Source organism: Scyliorhinus canicula, chromosome 4, assembly GCF_902713615.1.
Source record: "Scyliorhinus canicula chromosome 4, sScyCan1.1, whole genome shotgun sequence".
In the NCBI taxonomy this organism is placed as follows: Eukaryota; Metazoa; Chordata; class Chondrichthyes; order Carcharhiniformes; family Scyliorhinidae; genus Scyliorhinus; species Scyliorhinus canicula.
Genome location: NC_052149.1, coordinates 85,714,761 through 85,738,585, shown reverse-complemented (window position 1 = coordinate 85,738,585; position 23,825 = coordinate 85,714,761). Strand labels below are relative to the sequence as shown.

Genomic DNA, 23,825 nt, shown 5'->3' with positions numbered 1-23,825 from the left:
CGCAGTGGGCAACCCCATTGGCCAGCTGCCGGAATAGAGAATCCCGCTGCCGGTGGGGGGGGGGGGGGGGGCCGTGCCGAATAGGGCTCGCGGGACAGAGAATCAGCCCCCTGGGCTCCAATGGCTTTAATTTTTAAAAAACTGGCCAAATCCATTGTGAACCAGCTTAGGTTACCAAAGCAGACATCAGTTTGAACCCGATAATCCCAGAACTAGAATTTTTAATAAGCAATAGGCAGTGGCTTCCATCGACTTGTAAAATTCACTTCTGTTGAAAAATGTCCAATGCTGGATTAACGGTCTCCCAGCTGCATGTCTCTCAGCGGTGCTACGTTCACTGGCAGCGGGATTCTCTACTCTCACCGCTTAGCAATGGAATTTCCCATTACAGCCACCCCGTGCTGCGGGAAACCTCCATGGGAGGGGTGCGCTGCCAGCGGGAAAGGAGAATCCCAACAGCAGGAGAATTCCAGCCAATGTCTGACCCTGAAAGGCATAGCCACTTGAGCTCACTTGATTGAGTCGGGCAACTCTGGCAAGTTCCTAGGTGACACAATGTGAAAGACATTAATTCCAAAATGGCAGGGAGAAGGAGCAGGCTAAATGACATCAGCTTAATATTTAAACTTTGGAAACTCTCCATTTGAAGTTCGGATAGTATTGCCTGACTGTAATTACTGGTATTCTTTCTTTAACACCTGCCCAATGTTAGAATTGAGGTTGACATTGGAGTGAAGTTGCAGGCCTTGATGCAGTGAAGGATAACATTCCATTAACGGTTACCTAACTTTGGTCACAGAAAAGATGTCCGTCTGCCAGCAGAACTTCAGTATTCATTAGCGGTGGAAGCAGAAGCACACAGACGAGCCAAAGCCAAGGTAAGGAAATGCTGGATTATCCACAAGAGATTATAAAGTATCAAAGTCAATTCATCAATTGTTTTAATGCATAAACAAAGAGACGCCATTATAAACTAGGAGTCATTGCTTTTCCAGATTAAGAGAGAGTGTTGTGGTGGGTGGCAGTGGTGAGAGATAGAGAATAGACAGCAGGGAACATCTAAAGACAGATCCTATGATAAACATTTTCTTAACATAATTTGGAAGGATGAAAAGGTAAGCGAGGATGGCTGGATTACACCCAAGAAATAGTTATATTCAGCTGGCAGGGATACCCAGCTCTATCGATTTGTCACATCGGGCCCGACCAACCGGCCCTGTCATGCCCGACTCAGGACGCGATGAGGATGTTAAATCTCGTGAGAGGATTTGCCACGCGCGGGACGCCTCGCGAGATCTCGCAAGATGTCGCGATCTGGATCTTGCCCTCACTGGGCACTTAGGCTCACTTAAATATGTCTGCATCGGAGTCTTCCAAGGCCCGGGATGGAAAGCCCGCGTCTGGGAGACCTCGCCACACAAACCAGGTATAACAGCACTTGGAGGCTCTCCTAGGCCATCTAAAGCCCCCGGGGGGGGGGGGGTCAGGTTCTGGGCAGGGTGGTATGCTGGCACTCCCGCTGCCACCAGGGTGTCTTGGCAGTGCCAGCCTGGCACTGTGGAATTAGCACTGCCAGCCTGGCAGTGCCACCCTGGCAAATGAAGGTGAGTTCGACCTTGGTGGGACGTTCCCAGCCGAGGCCCAAAAGAAAACCGAGCCCCGTTTGATAGCCGGGTCACTCTTGGCACTGCAGGCATCAAGAAACATCCTGTTAAACACGCCCATGATTTGAAATACAATACCAGCTTCTTACATTAACATTCAACATTTCAGCTGTTCATTAGTAGAATCAATAGAATGATACAGTGCAAAACTCCCCACTCTCCTATCCTTACCCTGTAGTCTTAAAAAAACATTTTCTCTTCAAGTGTTTATTCAATACTCTGTTGAAAGTTATTTTTGAATCTGTATCTACCACTTTTCAGGCAGTGCATTCCTGATCACAAACATTTACTGACTAAAAAAAAGTCTCCGCTGACTATTTTGTCAATCATCTTCAATCCATGTCCTCTGTTTATTGAGCCTTTTGCCATTGGTAACTGCTTCTCATCACTTACTCCAAAAGCATCCAGAATTTTCTCTTAACCTTAAATAAATAAAAATTGAAACATTCAGCAGGCTGTGTCAGCAACTGTAGAGCGAAACAATGTTAACCATTCAAGTCTAAGACCTTTCGTCAGATTTTTCTTGTCACTTTTTTAATGCTTTGAAACTTTCCAGATAGGTAGTCCCTACATCAGAAGCTATCAGGATTTTGAAGGTCCCACCATGATCATTGCTCCTGGGAAAAAAAAGTTTCCTGTTTTGCGCCTTGTGAGATAAAAATTCTTAACTTGCCATGTTTTTCCTCTTACCTCACTGTTAGACTCAGAACAAATCACACATCTACTCCCATTCCTTCCCCGAACCTCAAAACTAAAGTCTGTAAAAGTTCATTGCTGCCCTCAATATCATCTACAATCTTTTACAAAAGGACATACTCTCTCATACCAGCAAAATGACTGACCCTCAGCCTCAGGAAAACAAATGTCATGGATGTTACTCTACTGCCATCTATCAGCACTGGCAATGAAATACTGGAGATTGTTGATAGCTTCACATATCTAGGCTCCACAATCGGCCTCAATCTGTCACTTGGTGCAGAAATCAACACATGCATCACAATAACAGCAGCTGTTATGTCCAAGTTGAGAAAGAGAGTGTAGAACAACAACATCAACCTGATTGAGAACACTAAACTGTGAGTTTACTGAAGCTGCATCCTCAGCACACTGAGACCTGGACAACATATGCCAGGTGAGGAAAAAGCATGAATGGTTTCCAATTTCACTGCTTCAGATATATCCTTGACATCTCGGCAGGACAAGCTCACCATGTCTGAGGTTTTGGAGCATGCTGATTCCATCAGCATATACCGATTGCTTAGCTAATGACACATGTGCTTCTTGGCCATGTCCAGAAGGTGGATGGCAGCCGTATATACAAAGACCTTCTGTACGGTGAAATGACCACTGGGTCACAACCTCCTGTGCATCTATACCGCCACTACAGGGTCTCAATCTTGGTATCACACATATCCTGGAGTATTGTAAAAGTTCCTGCTCTCTCTCTCTCTCTCTCCACACCCCCCCCCCCCCCCACCTCTCATCCAGCAGAGACAGAGAAGTTCATGCAGGTGCTGTAGGGGCACCACTTACCCATGCTAAATTAATTCAGGCAGTATAACATCAGATCCTTAGCTTTACTTAAGGTTCAATATCTTTGCTAAGCTCCTCCAGTATGGGTTTGATATCCAGGAAGCCTCTCTATGGCATCTAGAGCTTCCTTGGTGACAGTGTTCCCTCTGGAGTACAGCCACATCTTTCCAACTGTTTATTGTAGTTGATGATAAGCTTCCCTGCCTGTTTTCCATGGAGTTGTTTTATTTGCTGATCGACATGTTGCTTTTTTGACGCCTTTAGTCATGCCCGAGCATTCGCAGTGTCAAGGGACATCTGGATGTTCTGGCAGAGTTGTAACCAGTAGGTATTGGCACACTGCTTCGCTGTGTGTTAGAATTTACTTGAGCTGTCCTTCATGCATTCAGAGTCTTGTCACTCACATCTCTCTTGTAATTAATGAGGGCAGACCGCTTGACTTCAATAATAGGCTCCATTACTGTGCTGTTAGCCTCAAACTGTTCTTGCTTCCCATATGCTGAGGGTGCAGGATTGTAGATGGTGTGCTGAAGTATGTTGCATTTCACTTCTGCACTCTGTGAAATGCCTGTTCAATCGAGGTAGGGAACTGTTGGGTTTTATCTGGGTCGGCAATACGTTTGACGTTAATACAAACACAGATGACTCAGTGGTTAGCACTGCTGCCTCATGGCGCCGAGGGACCCGGGTTCGATCCCGGGTCACTGTCCTTGTGGAGTTTGCACATTCTCCCCTTGTCTGTCCTCCCCGTGTGTGCGTGGGTTTCCTCCGGGTGCTCCGGTTTCCTCCCACAGTCCAAAGATGTGCGGGTTAGGTGGATTGGCCATGATAAATTGCCCTTAGTGTCCTAAAAAATAAGGTTAATTGGGGGGGGGTTACTGGTATAGGGTGGATACGTTGGCTTGAGTAGGGTGATCATTGCTCGGCACAGCATCGAGGGCCGAAGGGCCTGTTCTGTGCTGGTCTGTTCTATGTTCTATGTTCTGTGTGGGTCTCACCCCACAAACCCAAAGAAGTGCAGCATAGGAGGATTGGCGACGCTAAATTGCCTCTAAAATTGGAAATTAAAAAAAAAATATATATATATAATAACACAAGCGACTGCATTTCTATCCTGAATGAAAACGCTTCAAGGGTTTCATCCTAACCCTGGTGCACACTCATTTGAGAATGTTGTTTAGAGAGACACAGCTGGTGCCAATGCCCTAGTCTTAGATATCTCTTGAATACCATGTGGCATGGTTTGTTCTGATGAAGGTATTAGCTGATGATAGTAGCCTGTGTACTTTTTCATTTATCTTTCCCAGTCCATGATGTTCAATGATTTCGAGGGAGGAGGGACATGCCTCAGGCAGCTGGGATGGGCGCCAGGATCAAAGGCCCCCACGGTGCCGGGAAGAGTGCCAGGTGGAACAGCCGGGGGATGTGCGTGGGAATGGGGAGGAGGTGGAGAGGAAGGGGGACATGCAGGGACAGGTTCTGCAGTGCAGACCAGGGCCACCATATTGCCAGGTGGACCTGGTTAGGCACAGGGTTATGCACCATGATAACATATCTCACTGTCACACCCTGCAGACTTTGGAACTCAATCAGGAATGGTGGCCTTCATCCTGATTGCTGCAACACTGGGGGATGTACTGAGGCTGTATAAGCTGGAGCTGCGCGAGGATGATCCTGCAGCAGCAGAGCCTGCCCCAGAGGAACAAGAGCCAGCGGTGAGGATGGAGTGCCGGCTTCCCAGCAGGCCGAGGAGGAAGTGTAAAGGAGGCACTGCACAAAGCCTCGTGTGTACTGGCAGTGCCTGTCATTCGAGGACCTGCTGGATCATGGCAGATCTGGCACCGCGGAGTATCTTCTCCCAGTGGCCGTAAAGGTGATGGTCGCCCTGAACGTCCATGCCACGGGGTCCTTCCTGATGCCGAGCGGGGACCTATCTGGTATAACACTGACCTCGGTGCACAGGTGCATCTGTGCCTTCATGGAGGTCCTATACACCAGGTCAGCACAATATATCAATTTCAATGTGGAGCGAGCCCATCAGGATACCCAGGCAGTGGGGTTCGCCATCATCGGCAAGATGCCCCAAGTCCATCGAGTGATTGGCGGGATGCATGTCCCCTACCAGGACAGTCCCATGACAGGCCAGTCTTCTCAAACCGAAAGGGGTTGCACTCGATGAACGTGCAGCTGGTGTGTGACCACAAGAAGCACATCATGCACGTCTGTGCCCAATACCCGGATATTTGTATGAAGCCTTCATCTGGCACACTTGAAGGTTCCTGAAATCTTCGAGGCGCATCCCCCGGGTGAGGGGTTAGCTCCAGTGACAGCGGATACCTGTTACAAAGCGTCCATCCCACGACTAGGGGCGTGATCGATGGTGCTTTGGCATCCTGAAGATGCGGTTCAGGTGCCTGGACCGCTCTGGAGGGGCACTAGGAGAATCTCCCACATCGTGGTGGCCTGCTGAATCCTCCACAACATCGTGCAGCAAAGGGGCGACTTGCTGGAGGATGATGATGAATGCCGGGTCTTGTCCGATGAGGAGAATGAGGGGAGGGTGAGGATGGGTATGGGGCCCAGGAACGGACAAGAACAGGTGGCCGCACAACACAAGCCCAGGCTGATGCGCTCTAATCGTCTCCAAGTTTGCCGACAAGGGGGCCTGGCCGACGGCACAAATATCCCATCCCACACCCACACCCCCCACTTCTCCCAGTTTCCAGCCCCTCCCATGACCACCCATCCTGTGCCACCTCCCTTCATCGATGACATGTTGAAGGCTGCGAAGAAGATGTCATAATTTCTCCCTCCGGGAAAGTACTGGACGACGTACTCATCCCCATACCCTAACTACTTGCCTTCAAACAACTGCGCAACCTCAAAAAAACAATTTTTTGCAGCAAACTACCCAGCCTTCGGAACAGCGACCATGACACCACACAACCCTGCCATGGCAATCTCTGCAAGACGTGCCAGATCATCGGCATGGATACCACAATTACTCGTGAGAACACCACCCACCAGGTAAGCGGTACATACTTGTGCGCCTCGGCCAATGTTGCCTACCTCATATGCTGCAGGAAAGGATGTCCCGAAGCGTGGTACATTGGCGAGACCATGCAGACGCTGTGACAACGAATGAACGGACATCGCGCGACAATCACCAGGCAGGAATGTTCCCTTCCAGTCAGGGAACACTTCAGTAGTCAAGGGCATTCAGCCTCTGATCTCCGAGTTAACGTTCTCCAAGGCGGCCTTCAGGACGCGCGACAACGGAGAATCGCTGAGCAGAAACTTATAGCCAAGTTCCGCACACATGAGTGCGGCCTCAACCGGGACCTGGGATTCATGTCGCATTACATTCACCCCCCATCATCTGGCCTGGGCTTGCGAAATCCTACCAACTGTCCTGGTAGAGACAATTCACACCTCTTTAACTTGGGGTTACCCCTGTCTCTGGATCTGTAAAGATTTAATTACCTGCAAATGCTGGCATTCTAAGCATTGTCTGGCATCTTTGAATTTGTCTATACAGTAGTCCCCCTTTATAACGCGGGTGTTGGGGTCCAAGACAGCCACCCGCGTTGCAACCGAGCCGCGGATATCCACGATGGGGGTTTTAAATTTATTTAAAAATCTATGCTAGCGATTCCCATTGAGAGTCTACGGGGGGTGGGGGGAGAGGTCAGACCCCCGTAGACTCACAATGGGAAGCGCTAGCATAGATTTTTAAATAAATTTAAAACCCCCATCGTGGATCTAATTAAAACAGTGTCAATTTCAGCGGCCGGCTCACTTTGATCCGGAGAGGGAAGCTGCTCTCTCACTGAAACAATCAGCCGGCCGCTGAAATTGACACTGCCCGCTGCTCTCTCCCTCCAATCCAACTTTTAAGTTTTAATGTTTCTGATTGGAGGGAGAGAGCAGCCAGCAGTGTCAATTTCAGCGGCCGGCTGATTGTTTCAGTGAGAGAGCAGCTTCCCTCTCCGGATCAAAGTGAGCCGGCCGCTGAAATTGACACTGCCGGCTGATTGGAGGGAGAGAGCAGAGAACACAGGAGGAGGTCATACAAACCTCTACAAGACCAGCATGGTCTCACATCGCCCCTCCCCTCTGTAGCTGGGGTTCAGGCTGTGGCTGCTGGGGTACAGGCTGTGGCTGCTGGGCTTCAGGCTGTGGCTGCTGGGCTTCAGGCTGTGGCTGCTGGGCTTCAGGCCGTGGCTGCTGAGGTACAGGCTGTGGCTGCTGGGCTTCAGGCTGTGGCTGCTGGGGTACAGGCTGTGGCTGCTGGGGTGCAGGCTGTGGCTGCTGGGGTACAGGCCGTGGCTGCTGGGGTACTGATTGGAGGGAGAGAGCAGCGGTCAGTGTCAATTTCAGCGGCCGGCTGATTCATTCAGTGAGAGAGCAGCTGCCCTCTCCGGATCAAAGTGAGCTGGCCGCTGAAATTGACACTGCCAGCTGCTCTCTCCCTCCAATCAGAAACATTAAAACTTAAAAGTTGGATTGGAGGGAGAGAGCAGCCGGCAGTGTCAATTTCAGCGGCCGGCTCACTTTGATCCGGAGAGGGAAGCTGCTCTCTCACTGAAACAATCAGCCGGCTGCTGAAATTGACACAACTGACAGTTGGGGTCCATAAGCCCCCCGCGGTATATCGCGAACCGCGGTATTGCGGAGCGCGGTATAACGGGGGACTACTGTATATATGTTTCTGGAACATACCTCTTCATTCACCTGAGGAAGGAGCAGTGCTCCGAAAGCTAGTGTTTGAAACATACATGTTGGACTTTAACCTGGTGTTGTAAGACTTCTTACTGTACTCTAATCTAACCACGACTTGTTGGTTTAACTCAGCATGTGACATAAAGATGTTCTAGTCCAGTGATATGAATGGGAACACTGGAATGTGAGCAGCATTCCTTTTACATGTTGCCACTAGTGGACTGAGAGGGTGTGAGGATGGGAGGCAGGTTATATAAAATGTTTCTGTTCAGAAGTCACTTTATTTTTTTTTTTTAAATAATTTTTATTGAAATTTTTCGATACAAACATTTACCCCTACTACATTTTAAATTATAACACAACAAATCCCCCCTGGAAAATCCTCCCCACGCCCTCCCCCGCGCGCACCCCCCCACCCTCTCCCCCCCCCCCCCCCCCCCCCCCCGCGCTACCAGTCTAGCAACCAAACCGTTTTTCCCTTTCTGCCGATGGCCTCGGGCAGTCATTGCCCGCGACCCCCCGCTGACGTGCTCCCTTCGTTGCTATCCCCCCCCCCTCCCTCCCCCCCCCCCCCCCCCCTTTCTCCCCGGGTTGCTGCTGTTTCGGCCTCCAGTTCCTATCTCTGATCCAGAAAGTCAAGGAAGGGCTGCCACCGCCGGAAGAACCCCTGTACCGACCCTCTCAGGGCGAATTTGATTCTTTCCAATTGGATGAAGCTTGCCATGTCGTTTAACCAGGTGTTAACACTTGGTGGCCTTGTGTCCCTCCACTGAATCAAGATCCTTCTCCGAGCTACCAAGGACGCAAAGGCCAATATTCCGGCCTCCCTTGCCTCCTGTACTCCTGGCTCCACCCCAACCCCAAAAATCGCTAGCCCCCACCCTGGTTTGACCCTGGTTCCCACCACTCTCGATACCGTCCCCGCCACCCCCTCCCAGAACTCTTCCAGTGCCGGGCACATCCAGAACATATGTACATGGTTCGCAGGGCTTCCCGAACACCTAACACACGTGTCCTCACCCCCGAAGAACCGACTCATCCTAGTCCCCGTCATATGGGCTCTGTGCAGCACCTTAAATTGGATGAGGCCCAACCTTGCGCACGACGACGACGAATTGACCCTCTCTAAGGCATCCGCCCATGTCCCATCTTCTATCTGCTCTCCCAGCTCCGCTTCCCACTTGTCTTTCAGCTCCTCTATCGATACCTCCTCCACCTCCTGCATTATTTTGTAGATGTCCGAGACCTTCCCTTCTCCGACCCAGACCCCTGACAGCACCCTATCACTCACCCCTCTATCGGGAAGCAAGGGAAATCCTTCCACCTGTCGTCTGGCAAATGCCTTCACCTGCAGGTATCTAAACGTGTTCCCCGGGGGGAGCTCAAATTTCTCCTCCAGCTCTCCCAGGCTCGCAAACCTCCCCTCTATGAACATGTCCCTCAGTTGCCTGATGCCCGCCCTGTGCCAGCTCTGGAATCCCCCGCCAGTGTTCCCCGGGACAAACCTGTGGTTCCCTCTCAGTGGCGCCGCCATCAGACCCCCCACTTCCCCCCTGTGTCGCCTCCACTGCCCCCAGATTTTAAGGGTGGCCGCCACCACCGGACTCGTGGTATACCTTGTGGGGGGGAGCGGCCATGGTGCCGTTACTAGCGCCCCCAGGCTTGTATTGCCACAGGACGCCCTCTCCATACGTTTCCAAGCTGCCCCCTCCCCCTCCATCACCCACTTGCGCACCATCGATGCGTTCGCCGCCCAGTAGTATCCGGAAAGATTGGGTAGCGCTAATCCTCCACTGTCCCTACTCCGTTCCAAGAAAATCCTTCTCACTCTAGGGGTGCCATGTGCCCACACATAGCCCATAATGCTGCTAGTTACCTTCTTGAAGAAGGCCCTGGGGAGAAAGATGGGCAAGCACTGGAACAGAAACAAGAACCTCGGGAGGACCGTCATTTTGACTGACTGCACCCTCCCTGCTAGCGACAGCGGTACCATGTCCCACCTCTTGAACTCCTCCTCCATCTGCTCCACCAGCCTTGAAAAATTCAGCTTGTGGAGGGTCCCCCAGTTCCTTGCCACCTGCACCCCCAAGTACCTGAAGCTCTTTACTGCTCTCTTAAAGGGGAGCCGCCCAATTCCCTCCCCCTGATCTCCTGGGTGTATCACAAAGACCTCACTTTTACCCACATTTAATTTATATCCCGAAAAGTCCCCAAACTCCGCTAGTATTTCCATTACCTCCGGCATTCCCCCTTCCGGGTCCGCCACATATAACAACAAATCATCCGCATAGAGTGATACCCGATGTTCCTCCCCTCCCCTTGTCAGTCCTCTCCACCCCCCTGAACCCCTCAGTGCCATCGCCAACGGTTCGATTGCTAATGCAAATAGTAAGGGGGATGGGGGCATCCCTGCCTGGTACCTCGATGGAGCCCAAAATACTCTGACCTCCTCCCGTTTGTAACCACACTCGCCATCGGGGCCGAATACAGCAGCTTCACCCACTTGATAAATCCCTCCCCAAACCCAATCCGTTCCAGCGTCTCCCACAGGTATTCCCACTCCACCCTATCGAATGCCTTCTCCGCATCCAGTGCTACCACTATCTCAGCCTCCCCCTCCACTGCTGGCATCATAATCACATTCAACAGTCTCCGGACATTTGTGTTAAGTTGTCGTCCCTTTACGAACCCCGTCTGGTCCTCATGGATTACCCCTGGCACACAATCCTCTATTCTGGTTGCCAGGACCTTTGCCAACAGTTTGGCATCTACATTCAAGAGGGAGATAGGCCTGTAGGACCCGCACTGTACAGGGTCTTTGTCCCGCTTCAGGATCAAGGAGATCAGGGCCTGTGACATTGTCGGGGGCAGAACCCCCCCCTCTCGCGCCTCATTGAAGGCTCGCACCAGCACTGGACCCACCAAGTCCACATACTTCTTATAAAATTCCACCGGGAACCCATCCGGCCCCGGCGCCTTCCCCGCCTGCATCTGGCCTATCCCTTTAACTAGCTCCTGCAGCTCTATCGGCGCCCCCAGCCCCTCCACCCGTTCCTCCTGGACCTTTGGGAACCTCAATCTATCGAGGAAGTTCTCCATTCCCCCCCTCCTCCTGGGCGGCTCAGACCGGTACAATTCCCTGTAGAAATCCCTGAAGACCCCGTTCACCTCTTGCCCCTTCTGCACTACGTTCCCTCCCTTCTCTCTCACTCCCCCAATCTCTCTGGCTGCATCTCGCTTGCGCAGCTGGTGTGCTAGCATCCTGCTGGCCTTTTCCCCGTACTCATAGACCGCGCCCTGTGCCCTTCTCCATTGCGTCTCCGCCTTCCTAGTGGTCAGTAGGTCAAACTGGGCCTGTAAACTGCGCCGCTCCCTCAACAGCCCCTCCTCTGGTGTCTCCGCATATCTCCTGTCCACTTCTATAAGTTCCCCCACCAGTCTCTCCCTCTCCTGCCTCTCCTTCCTTTCTCTGTGTGCCCTTATGGAGATCAGCTCTCCTCTGATCACTGCCTTCAGGGCCTCCCAGACTACCCCCACCTTCACCTCGCCCGTGTCGTTCGTGCCCAGATATCTCTCAATGCCCTTCCGGACCCTTCCGCACACCTCATCGTCCGCCAGCAGCCCCACATCCAGGCGCCACAACGGGCGCTGGTCCCGTGCTTCCCCCAGTTCTACCTCTACCCAGTGTGGCGCATGGTCCGAAATCGCAATGGCCGAGTACTCCGTGTCCTGCACTCTCGAAATCAGCCCCCTGCTCAGTACAAAAAAGTCTATTCTGGAGTACACCCTGTGGACGTGGGAGAAAAAAGAATACTCCCTCGCCCTTGGCCTGCCAAATCTCCAAGGGTCTACCCCCCCCATCTGCTCCATGAACCCCCTTAGCACCTCCGCCGCTGCCGGCCTCCTATTCGTCCTGGAACTCGATCTGTCCAGCCCAGGGTCGAGCACTGTATTGAAGTCCCCCCCCATGATCAGGCCCCCTGCCTCCAGACCCGGAATGAGGCCCAACAGGCGCCTCATAAAACCCGCGTCATCCCAATTCGGGGCATACACATTCACCAGCACCACATTCTCTCCCTGCAGCCTACCCTTCACCATCACGTACCTACCCTCCTTATCTGCTACCACCTGCGCCGCCACGAACGACACCCTCTTTCCCACCAAAATCGCCACCCCCCGGTTCTTTGCGTCCAAGCCTGAGTGGAACACCTGTCCCACCCACCCCCTTCTCAGGCGTACCTGGTCTACTACTCTCAAGTGAGTCTCCTGCAACATTGCCACATCCGCCTGCAGTCCCTTTAGGTGTGAAAAAACCCTTGATCTCTTGACCGGCCCATTCAGCCCCCTCACGTTCCAAGTAATCAACCGGGTCGCGGAGCGACCCGTCCCTTTCCCCTGTCTATTAGCCATTGTCCTGTCCCCTGTTCGCCCCGGGTCGACCCTCCCCTTCTGACCCATTCCCCATGGCGATGGCCCCCCCCCCCTCTCTCCTCCCGTTCTTCCCTTCCCGTCCTCGGCCTTTCCAGCAGCAACCCGGTATCCCCCCCTAACCCCCCTCCCCCCCCCCCCCCCCCCCGGCTAGGACCCCTCCTAGCCGCGGTGTATCCACCATCGTACTCCCGAGAGTCAGCTGGTTTTCGCTGACCCGGCTGCCCCTGCCACACTCCGACTCCTCCCGATGTGGGGGGGGTGGGGCCTCCCCCCCCCCCCCCTTGCCATCCCTCTCTGACCCCGCTTCAGCGCGGGAAAAGCCGCCATTGCTGGCCACACCCCACTCTTCTCTCCTCCCCCTTCCTCCGTCCCGCGCGCGGGAAACAGGGGAAAGCCCGCGCTTTCGCCCGGCCACACCCTACCCCGCCATCTTCAATTCCACCCCCGTCCCCATCCAAGCCCATAAAAAAGCCCCCTTAATACGAGAGGAAGAAAAAAGAGAAAAAGAAAACACGCATAACCAACTTGCACCCCCCCCGTCCCGCCTCCCCAACTTAACAATATAACAATATAAATAACAAATCTCAAATAAATACATAAATACATAACTATGCCTGCATAACTAAATAACTACCCAATAATAACGTATTTAACCATCACCCTCCATCGAACAGAACAGTAACCATAACCCTTAAAGAACAGATCAAAAAACAGTAAAAAAGCCCCCCCTACAACAACAATAATTAAGGGAAGTTGGCAACGGGAAGAGACACACAAAAAGGAACAAAGAAACCCCCCATAACACAAGTTTCAAAGAAACCAAACGATCCATCAACTTTAACCAAGTTCCGACCTGGCCTAAGAAAGACATGGGCCACTTGATCAGTCAAGGGTACTCGGGCGGCCTCGACCGCCGGCGTTCCCAAGTTCTAGTTCAGGTCCAGCTTTTCCTCCCGAACAAAAGTCCATGCCTCCTCTGGGGTCTCAAAGTAATGGTGCTGGTCCTTGTAGGTGACCCACAAGCGCGCTGGCTGCAGCATTCCGAACTTGATCCTCTTTGTGTGCAGCACCGCCTTCGTCCGGTTAAACCGGGCCCGCCGCTTTGCCACCTCCGCACTCCAGTCCTGATATATCCGCACCGTCGAATTCTCCCATTTGCTGCTTTTCTCCCTCTTGGCCCACCTCAGCACTTTCTCCCGATCACAGAAACGCTGGAATCGCACCAGCACCGCCCTCGGGGGCTCGTTCGCCCTAGGCCGCCTAGCCATGACCCGATATGCTTCTTCCAGCTCCAGGGGCGATGGACCGGCCCCCTCTCCCATCAGGGAGCTCAGCATCTCCGCTACATATTTCGGGAGATCAGGCCCCTCCAGGCCTTCTGCTAGGCCCAGGATCCTCAAGTTCTTCCGCCTCATTCGAGTGTCCAGCTCCTCAAAGCGGCTCTGCCATTTCAGGTGGAGTGCCTCGTGCACCTCCACCTTTCCCACGAGGACCGTGGCCTCCTCCTCCCTTGCAGTCATCTCCTGCTGCAGCTCTCTTATCGACGCCTCTTGGGTCGCCTGGGCCCCCATCAGCCTTGTGGTCGTCGCGTTCATAGACTCTAAGAGTTCCACTTTCAGCTCCGTAAAACACCGGAGGAGAGCGGCCTGCTGCTCCTCCGCCCATTTTCTCCAATCTTCTAGTGCGCCACCGGCCGCCATTTTGGTCCTCTTCCCCTGCTTTTTTCGGGGAGCTGCTGCCGCTTTTTTTGTCGCCCCACTCCGAGTACCGACCATAAAGTTGGTCTCACTCTCCTCAGGGAGCCTTCCCCCACCGGGATTCGTCTTTACAGTACCGTCGGGGCCCTCCAATCGGCCCTTAAACACCTTTGTCGCAGGAGCTGCCAAATGTGCGACTTAGCTGGTCATAGCCGCAACCGGAAGTCCAGAAGTCACTTTAAGATATAAAACATGGCAAAGGAAAACAAAGAAATGCTAACAATTACCCATTTCTCTTTATAACACCGAAAGGATTGCAGACATTTTCTTTAGGACCCCTTGTAGTTATTTTACAAAGAAATATAATTATGTCGGTCTTTTTGTCTCAAGAAATGATGATGGGAGAAGGAGCAAAAACGTAATGGTAACATTTATACTGTTTGGAAGACAGAAGGAAAACTTACCTTTATTAATTGTATGAGGTGAATTAACATTTTTTTTACCATCGAGATGGACCAATTAAATAAATTATTCTTCACCCTAAGAACGAATGAAAGTATGAGTTCTTCAAACAGAAATGATTTGTCGCAAGCCTAACTCTCAAATCTTTGTAAATAAATTGCAGGTGATTGCAGCTGAAGCTGAAAAAGAGGCCTCAGAAGCTCTGAAAATTGCAGCGGATGTTCTGTGTGGATCTTCTGCTGCTGTCCAACTGCACTACCTTCACACACTACAAGCGCTTTCCGCCGAGAAAACATCTACTGTCATCTTACCTGTGCCTTTTGAACTCCCTAATGCCATGTCAACTGTTACCCAGAAACCTTTCGTGGGCACTGCTGCCGCTGGAGCGCGAGACACAGCAGAACCTCAGCTGCGGGAAACCAAGACTGACTCTCCAATGTTGTAGTGATAGGAATGACTCAATTCGAGTTGACATGTATTATATACTATTTCTTTATGCCAGATATATAGGTACCGAACTGCACAGCCAGCCACCAATCTGCAAATTAATTCTGAGGCAAGGCAACATTTTATTGAAAGTGTTTTGCATAAATTATTCAACGTTTATGGAAGTTAAGAAAAAAAACAGGGTTAGTACTTAATGAAGTCAGGTAATAGAGAGCAACAAGTTCACAATCAAAAGGAGTGGAACATTAAAATACAGATCCCTTGCCACAGACTATTATCAAATAGAATGCCTTGTACATCTGTCGAAGAGCAAGTTGTCCTTGTTACCATCACAAGTGCAATGTCTGCTACAATACAGAAATGCTTACAGGAAGACTGTGGGAAGAGTAAGCATTATTTTAAGAGCTGTGTTCCAAAGCTGACAGTGACTAAAATAAGTCCCGCTACAAACTGTTATCTGCAAGAGGTCACAAGATCCTGTGACTTCCACATCTATGCATTTTTCCTATATTATTCTTCAATGCTCCCCTTCCCCCGTGTTCCGTTCCTTCATGTGTGTGCTGCCCGGTTCCTGGCTCATTATCTGTTGATGCTTCACTCTGAACTACTTTCCTGGTGGTTTTTGTTAGTGGTGCTTTTGCCATATTGACTTCCAGTCTCAGGGACAGAATGAGGAGGGAGTCTGAAGTCGACCTCAGCCGGAATGGGAATCCAACCCACTCTTCTGGCTTTATTCTAAACTACACATCGGCCATCTAGCTAATTGAGCTAACCAGCCCCCTTATCTGTGTTTAATGCCAACAATTCTTAATATTGGGTGCAGTTTTTTTTTAAAGAATGGTTGCATAATAACTAATACTATTTTGACTGATGCACTGCAGTTCAGTTTAAGGGTTCCTCAGCAAAATATGTTGATGTGCTAGTTCAGCAAACTTGAAGACCTTAACACAGGCATGTTTACACTTACATTGTCAGTCTTCGACATCAGAACAGTGGCCTATATTTTACATTCAGGGCGTGTCCGAAGTTGGCGCAGCCAGAAGCGGATTTAAAACCCGCTCCCGGCCGATATGGTGTTGTAGACGCGATAGTATGCAGAGTGACCAATTAAGGACCGCCCAGTCTTAAATGATTTGCCGGATGGGCTAGCACTGCACAGGGATAGGAACACTTCGGGTGCCAGGTCTGTGGTTTAAAACGGAGAAGACAGCTCCCTGAAAGCGGCCAGGAGTGGTGGGGAAAGCAGAGATACCTGTCTGCAACCATTATAATAACTTTCCGGTTGCCTGGCAATGGCATCAGCACTTGGTAGTCAAGGAAGGCAGGAGGGCAATTCAGGGGGTGCTCTGTGTCTCGTTTCTCAGATGACTGGCTGGGAGTCCTGGTGGAGGAGGTCAGTGCTAGATGGCTCGAATCAGTAGCGTTCAGAGTTCAGCTCCTTCCTCAGGTGCGCTCCGAAAGCTAGTAATTCGAAACAAGCCTGTTGGACTTTAACCTGGTGACGTAAGACCTCTTACTGTGCTCACCCCAGTCCAACGCCGGCATCTCCACAACACTTCTGTGGATGGCAAGAGTAATTGCGGAGATGGCATAGACCTGTGGGGAGATATGTAGTCGGATCGCTGTTCCTTTGTACGTATATGCAAATTGGCACTGAAGTTTGCTCTACCAAGGCTGGAATGTCAGCGTAACGGGCCTCAGTATATTGGAGGGGCGGCATGCCACAGTGGATGGCTGCTTAATGCCCAGGTATGGGGATCCAGAATGGGCCTTCAGTGAGACGGAGCAATAAATTTTTTTTTGGAAAACATTTTATTAAGGCATTTATGATTTTATGATAACAACACCAAATGTAAACATAACTCAGTAAATAACACCTCCCCCAACCAACAACCATGCCCAACCAACATGGCTTATACACACAGTTCTCCAGTCCCTCCTCCTCCACTCACTGATCCCGCCTAAACTAAAATAAATTATCCCCCCCCCCCATTCCCTAACCACCACCACCCCCTCCCAATATCTGCTAAGAGTTTAATTTTCCCCGAAGAAGTCAATAAATGGCTTCCCCCTCTGGACGAACCTCAACATTGAACTTGATTTTCTCAAGCCTGAGAAACCCAGCCATGTCGCTAACCCGTACCCCTGATTTCGGGAGCTCCGAGTCTCTCCACGCCAATAAGATCCGTCTCCGGGCTACCAGGGAGGCAAAGGCCAAAACACCAGCCTCTCTCGTCTCCTGGACTCCCGTGTCCTCCGACACTCCAAAAATCGCCACCTCTGGACTCAGTGCCACCCCTGTCTTTAATACCGTGGACATGACATCGGCAAATTCCTGCCAGAATCCCCTAAGCTTCAGACATGCCCATAACATGTGGACATGCTTTGCGGGCCCTCCCGCACACCTCACACACCTGTCCTCCACCCCAAACAATCTGCTCATCCGGGCCACCGTCATATGTGCCCAGTGAACCATCTGAAATTGTATCAGGCTCAGCCTGGCACATGATGAGGACGTTGACTCTGCTCAGAGCATCCTCCCATAGTCCTGCCTCTATTTCCTTACACAACTCATCTTCCCACTTACATTTACCTATCTGGGTTCGTCCCATTCCATGAGCTCTTTCTAACTTTCCGAGGCCTTCCCCTCCCTCACTCCCGTTTCCGAAACTGCTTTGTCCTGTATCCCCTGGGGCAGTAGAAGCGTAAAGGTCGAAACCTGCCTTTGTACAAAGTCCCTCACCTGCAGATAACGAAATCCATTCCGACCTGGTCGTTCAAACTCCTCCACCAAATCCTCCAAATATAGAAAGCTCCCATCGACAAACAGATCCCCACTCTCTGCCAGCTCCGAAACCCCCCATCCAGCCTCACCGGCACAAACTGGTGGTTCCCACAAATTGGAGCCCACACCGACGATCCCTCCACTCCCATATGCTTCCACCACTGTCCCCATACCCTGAAAGCTGCCATCACCACCGGGCTTGTGGAGTACCGAACTGGCGAGAAAGGAAGAGCTGCAGTTACCAGTGCCCCTAAACTTTGCCCCTACATGATGCCGCCTCCCCCCACTCCCATACCGACCTCTCTCCTCCTATCCACTTCCTTATCATAGAACAAACAAAAGTACAGCACAGGAACAGGCCCTTCAGCCCTCCAAACCTGCGCCGACCATGCTGCCCGTCTAAACTAAAATCTTCTACACTTCCGGGGTCCGTATCCCTCCATTCCCATCCTATTCATATATTTGGGGCCTCACGATAGCATGGTGGTTAGCATCAATGCTTCACAGCTCCAGGGTCCCAGGTTCGATTCCCGGCTGGGTCACTGTCTGTGTGGAGTCTGCACGTCCTCCCCGTGTGTGCGTGGGTTTCCTCCGGGTGCTCCGGTTTCCTCCCACAGTCCAAAGATGTGCGGGTTAGGTGGATTGGCCATGTTAAATTGCCCGTAGTGTAAGGTTAATGGGGGGATTGTTGGGTTACGGGTATACGGGTTACGTGGGTTTAAGTAGGGTGATCATTGCTCGGCACAACATCGAGGGCCGAAGGGCCTGTTCTGTGCTGTACTGTTCTATGTTCTATGTTCTATTTGTTAAGATGCCCCTTAAATGCTACTATCGTCCCTGCTTCCACCACCTCCTCCGACAGCGAATTCCAGGCACCCATACCCTCTGCTTAAAAAACTTGCCTCGTACATCTCCTCTAAACCTTGCCCCTTGCACCTTAAAACTATACCCCCTAGTAATTGACCCTTCTACCCTGGGAAAATGTCTCTGACTATCCACTCTGTCTATGCACCTTATAATTTTGTAGACCTCTATCAACATCCTTCGTTCCAGTGACAATAAACCAAGTTTATTCAATCTCTCCTCATAGCTAATGTCCTCCATACCACGCAACAACCTGGTAAATTTCTTCTGCACCCTCTCCAAAGCCTCCACATCCTTCTGGTAGACCAGAATTGAACACTATACTCCAAGTGTGACCTAACTAAGGTTCTATACAGCTGCAACATGACTTGCCAATTTTTATACTCAATGCCCTGGCCAATGAAGGCAAGCACGCCATATGCCTTTCGACTACCTTCTCCACCTGTGTTGCCCCTTTCAGTGAAGTGTGGACCTGTACAGCTAGATCTCTCTGACTGTCATAGCTATATTTGCCATCCAATAATAGTTCCTACAATTCTGTAGGGCCAGCACCGCCCCCTCCCCACCCCAGCACCTCAGAAAACCTCCTGTAGAATTACACTGGCTACCCATCTGGCCCTGGGGCCTTGCCCGACTGCATAGCCTCCGATCCCTCCATTACCTCAAAGAGCCCGATCGGGCCTCCCAGATCCACCACCAATTCTTCCTCCACCCTTGGAAACTCCAGTCCTTCCAAACACTGCCTCATTCCCTCCACCCCAGCTGGGGGTTCTGGCTCGTATAGCCTGCTATAAAATTCCTTGAACTCCCCATTTACCCCCACTGGGTCTAAGACCGTGTTCCCCCCCCCCCCCCCCCACTTCTATTCTTCACTCTTCCTATTTCCCTCGCCGCCTCCCCTTTCCTAAGCTGGTGCGCTAGCATCCTGCTAGACTTCTCCCCATACTCATATACCTCCCCTCTCGCCTTCCTCAACTGCCCCACCGCCTTCCCTGTAGACAACAGACAAAACTCCATCTGTAGCTTCTGCCGCTCCTTCAACAGCTCCGCCTCCGGGGCCTCCGAATACCTCCTGTCTACCTGAAGAATCTCCCTAACCAGCCTGTCCATCTCTGCCTGCTCCACTTTCTCCCTATGCGCCCATATCGAAATAAACTCCACCCTCACAACTGCTTTCACCGTCTCCCAGACAATAGCTGCCGAAACTCTCTCCCGTATCATTTATCTCCACAGAATTCTGGATGGCCTCCCTCGCCCGCCCACACACCTCCTCCTCTACTAACCGTCCTATATCTAATCTCCAGTGCAGGCGCTGGCCACTGTCCTTGCTCCCGCGTAAATCCACCCAGTGTGGGGCATATTCTGACATGACAATCGTTGAGTACTCGGTGTCTACCACTCCCGCCAGGAAAGCCCTATTCAAAATGAAAAAGTCGATCCAGGAGTACACCTTGTGTACGCGAGAGAAAAAAGAAAAGTCCTTTGATCTCGGCCATCCTAACCTGCACGGTTGCACCCCTCCCATCTGTCCCATAAACCTCTTTAATTCCTTTGCAGCCGCTGGCACCCTCTCTGTCCCCGAACTCGACCAATCCAATCACGGATCTATAACCGTATTAAAATCCGCCTGCCATGATCAGCCGATGCGAGTCCAGATCAGGGATTTTCCCCAATACCAGCCTCATGAACTCTGCACCGTCCCAGTTTGGTGCGTAAATGTTCACCAGCACCACCGGCATCCCCTCCAACTTCCCGTTCACCATAACGTATCTGCCCCCCCGAGTCCGCCACTATGCTTCCCACCCGCTTATTTATCAAAATCGCTACCCCCCTAGTTTTAGCGTCCAGCCCTGAGTGAAATATCTGCCCAACCAACCCCTTCCTCAGCTTAGTCTGATCCACCACCCTCAGGTGTGTCTCCTGTTTCATTGCCAGGTCCGCCTTTAAGCCTAGATGCGCGAACATGCAAGCCCTCTTGACCGGTTTATTCAGCCCTCTCAAGTGCCATGTGATTAGCTTGGTTTCCCCCCCCCCCATCCCTACCGATCAACCATATCCCTTCTTAGGCCAACCTCCATCGCATGTCCCACACCTCTTCAGGCCCGCCCCCCGGCGCCCATCATCGACCCCCATCCTGTCGCCATTCGTCAATCCCTCCCCTCAGAGCAGATCCATACCCCCCTTCCCTCTCCCTCCCCGCCATCCCATAGCAAAATAGCAATCCCAGCCCCCATCAACAAACTTGCCACCTGCTCGCCCCCCCACTGCGCTTCCATGAGCTAGTCCACCCAGCTAACCTGGTAGCCCCCGCCCATGGTGCCTAGCATCCTATCCCCCACTGATCCCCCTCCCCACTGTTCAACCAACGTACATACATATGCAAACATTACAATCCCCAACAAACACAAAGAAGAAAATTCCACCCTCCATCCCCATTAAGAACAAAGTTAACCCGCAAACAAAACTGAGCAACGGCCCCAAACAGTGCAAAATAATACATACAAAACCAGAAGAAAAGAAGTTTAACAAAAGTTCTAAAACATATCTACTCGTCCCAAAATTCAATGTCCTCCATCTCCTGCCAGCACCTTTTCCCTGATAAAGTTCATCGCCTCTCCTGGCGATCTAAAATAAAGTTGCTGGCTCTCATATGTGACCCACTAACGTGCTGGGTACAACATACCGAACTTCACCATCTTCTTAAAAAGGATGATTTTGCTTTGATGAAACCAGCCCTTCTTTTGGCCAATTCCGCACCCAGGTCCTGATAGATGTGCAGCTTGCTGCCTTCCCATAAGCAGTGCCTCGTCTGCCTGGCCCATCTCAAGATCTGTTCCTTGTCCAGGAACCGGTGCATTCGGCGGCTCGTTCCTCAGCGGCTTCCTCATAAGCGCCCTGTGCGCTCTGTCCCCCTCCAAGGGCTGAGCAAATGCCCCTTCTCTCACAACTTTGAACATATATGCCACATATGCGCCGGCATCCGTTCCCTCGCTGCCCTCCAGCAGACCGACATTCCTTAGATTCTGCCTCCGCGATCTGTTCTCCTGATCCTCCACCTTGTCCTGCAGCCTCTTCTGATGGTCCTTCATCAGCCCCAGCTCTGCCGCCATCATGGCTAGCTGATCGTCGTGCTCAGCCACCATCTCTTCTACCTTCTGGATCACCTGGCCCTGGGCATCCAATCTCTGCTCCATGTGATCGATCCCCGCCTTTATCAGATCCACCACCCTGGTCAGGTCCTCCAGGTCCTTCCTTTCTCTGCTGAGCAAATTTCTCATGGAAAAAGGCCACAAGTTGATCTGTTGACAGTTTTGGTCCCTGAACTTCTGCCATATTACCCTTTGTCGCAGGCTCCACTCCAGTTTTCAACAAACGCTCTCTTCTTTTCAGACCACTTCTGGTCCACAAATCCATACACTGGTGGAGAACCCTCCTCTTCTACTTCCCCAACACCTTGTTTTATTGATCAGATCCATCATAAATCAGGGAGAAGGGCACAAAATGTCCACCAGGAGCGGGAACCACCAAATCTGCGACCACTCACCCCATGGCCGCCACTGGATGTCTGGGACGTAGCACTAATGAGACCTTCTATTGTTCCCTGTCAGGTGAAGACAAGTCACAATGTAGCAGATGTCATAGAACCAGTGGGGGAGTTCCAAATCTGCTTGTGCTAACAAAGTATGCTAGTGATGCTCTGGAGCTGAAGTGCCACAGGCCATCTTGCTCCTCCGGTCGTGGTGAGGCGGGGCCTTGGATGAAGGTAAGAGTGCAGGTTCCAGATCCATGTGTCATGGGTACCAGAAACATTACGGGCTCTTCTCATCAGAAAGTGAGCTGCTGCAGCCAGAGCTCCACCATGGAGGCTCCACTGCAGATGGCACCATGCAGCTCACCTCACCTCACAAACACAATGGCTATGATGGTTGAATGTACTGATGTTGTGCCTGTCTTCTACATTTACGCCAGCCACAGAAGCCGTAGGCGACCCCGGGGACCCTAGTTAAGTTCCCAGAACAACATTGCTCCTGCACCAGCTACACACTCTTGGAATGAGGCACAAACACAGATACTCACACGCCAAAGGCACATCACACTGTTGTGAGGAGGTGGCACAGGCAGAGAGGTCCCAGATTATCAACAGTGAGAGCACTGCCTGAGACCAGGACCATGCTGAGTCAGAGGCAGATGACGATCCTTTGGAGTTGTCCATTCGATGCCTGATGTCCAGGATACATGTGGAGATCTGGTGGAGGTCTATGAGGGTCTGTGTGCCATGGTCTCTATCACGGAGGAACCCATGCGGAGCATGGGTACTGCATTGACTCTTAACACTGAGCGCACAGCCTCATCCATTGAGAGAGTTGTGACTCTCAAGAAAAGACAGCACCAGAAACACCCTCAGTGGTTCCAGGGGTCACGCTCGAACCTGAAAACCAGCGCTGCCAGTGTGAGAGATCTATGAGACATCTAAGTGCCGTCAATCAATGGTGAGCAGGGAGGTGCAAATGCCTCTCACATTGGCGGACAAGCTGCTTGTTGTCTCTGTGGGCTCCTCTCGGGTTCTCTGGATGAAGCCACCAGCTCCTTCACTCCTCTGCCTGTGGCCGCTGCATCTATTGATGCTACTTCGACTGAGGGGTTCCCTGCCCTGGGCTGGATGCACCCTTCCAGGTGGAGCCACCTCAGGCTCCTCCAACTACAGGTTGACCGCCATGGTGATCACAGCCACTAGAACAGAAAAGTTAGTAATTTTCCTCTAATGCAGCTGCCAGTGAGAGTGGGGACACCAAGTCTCAGCACCCACAGACGTAAGATTTAAGGTACCTTGAGCATAGCAGGGGTATGTCATTGGTGACATTATTTGCTAGTATTATTTTGAAGTTTGTGTTAGGGATTGACAAAATTGAATATTCTTTTTCTGTTCATGTGAAGTAACATGAACATTTTCTTTAATTTAATGGGCTGAGTTGTTTTGTGCTTGCAGTAGGTGCCAGATGCTCCACAGGCTTCTAACTGCATGGTGTTGTATGGTGCTGGCTTTCTGGGTTAGGCTCTCATTTAATGATTGTAGATCAAGTAAGCATTGATGCCCAGATGAAGGTTTGATGTAACAAAGCATCCCTGGTGGCTCTGCCCTCCCGGAATGTTCTTGTCATCTGCTTTGATGTCCTCACCCTGTATGTCCCCAGGTTCTTCCCATGACCCATCACTGGTGTC

General features: G+C 51.4%; 1 protein-coding gene across 1 annotated transcript in view; it reads left to right on the top strand.

The window, feature by feature from the left end:
* Positions 1–15,043, top strand: part of nphs2 (NPHS2 stomatin family member, podocin) — a 69,542-nt gene extending 54,499 nt beyond the window's left edge. The window contains exons 9-10 of the mRNA XM_038793508.1: positions 800–878; positions 14,673–15,043. Of these exons, the coding sequence (XP_038649436.1) occupies positions 800–878; positions 14,673–14,954 (361 nt within the window). The 3' untranslated portion in view covers positions 14,955–15,043. The remainder of the gene's footprint in view (positions 1–799; positions 879–14,672) is intronic.
* Positions 15,044–23,825: the final 8,782 nt, after the last annotated feature.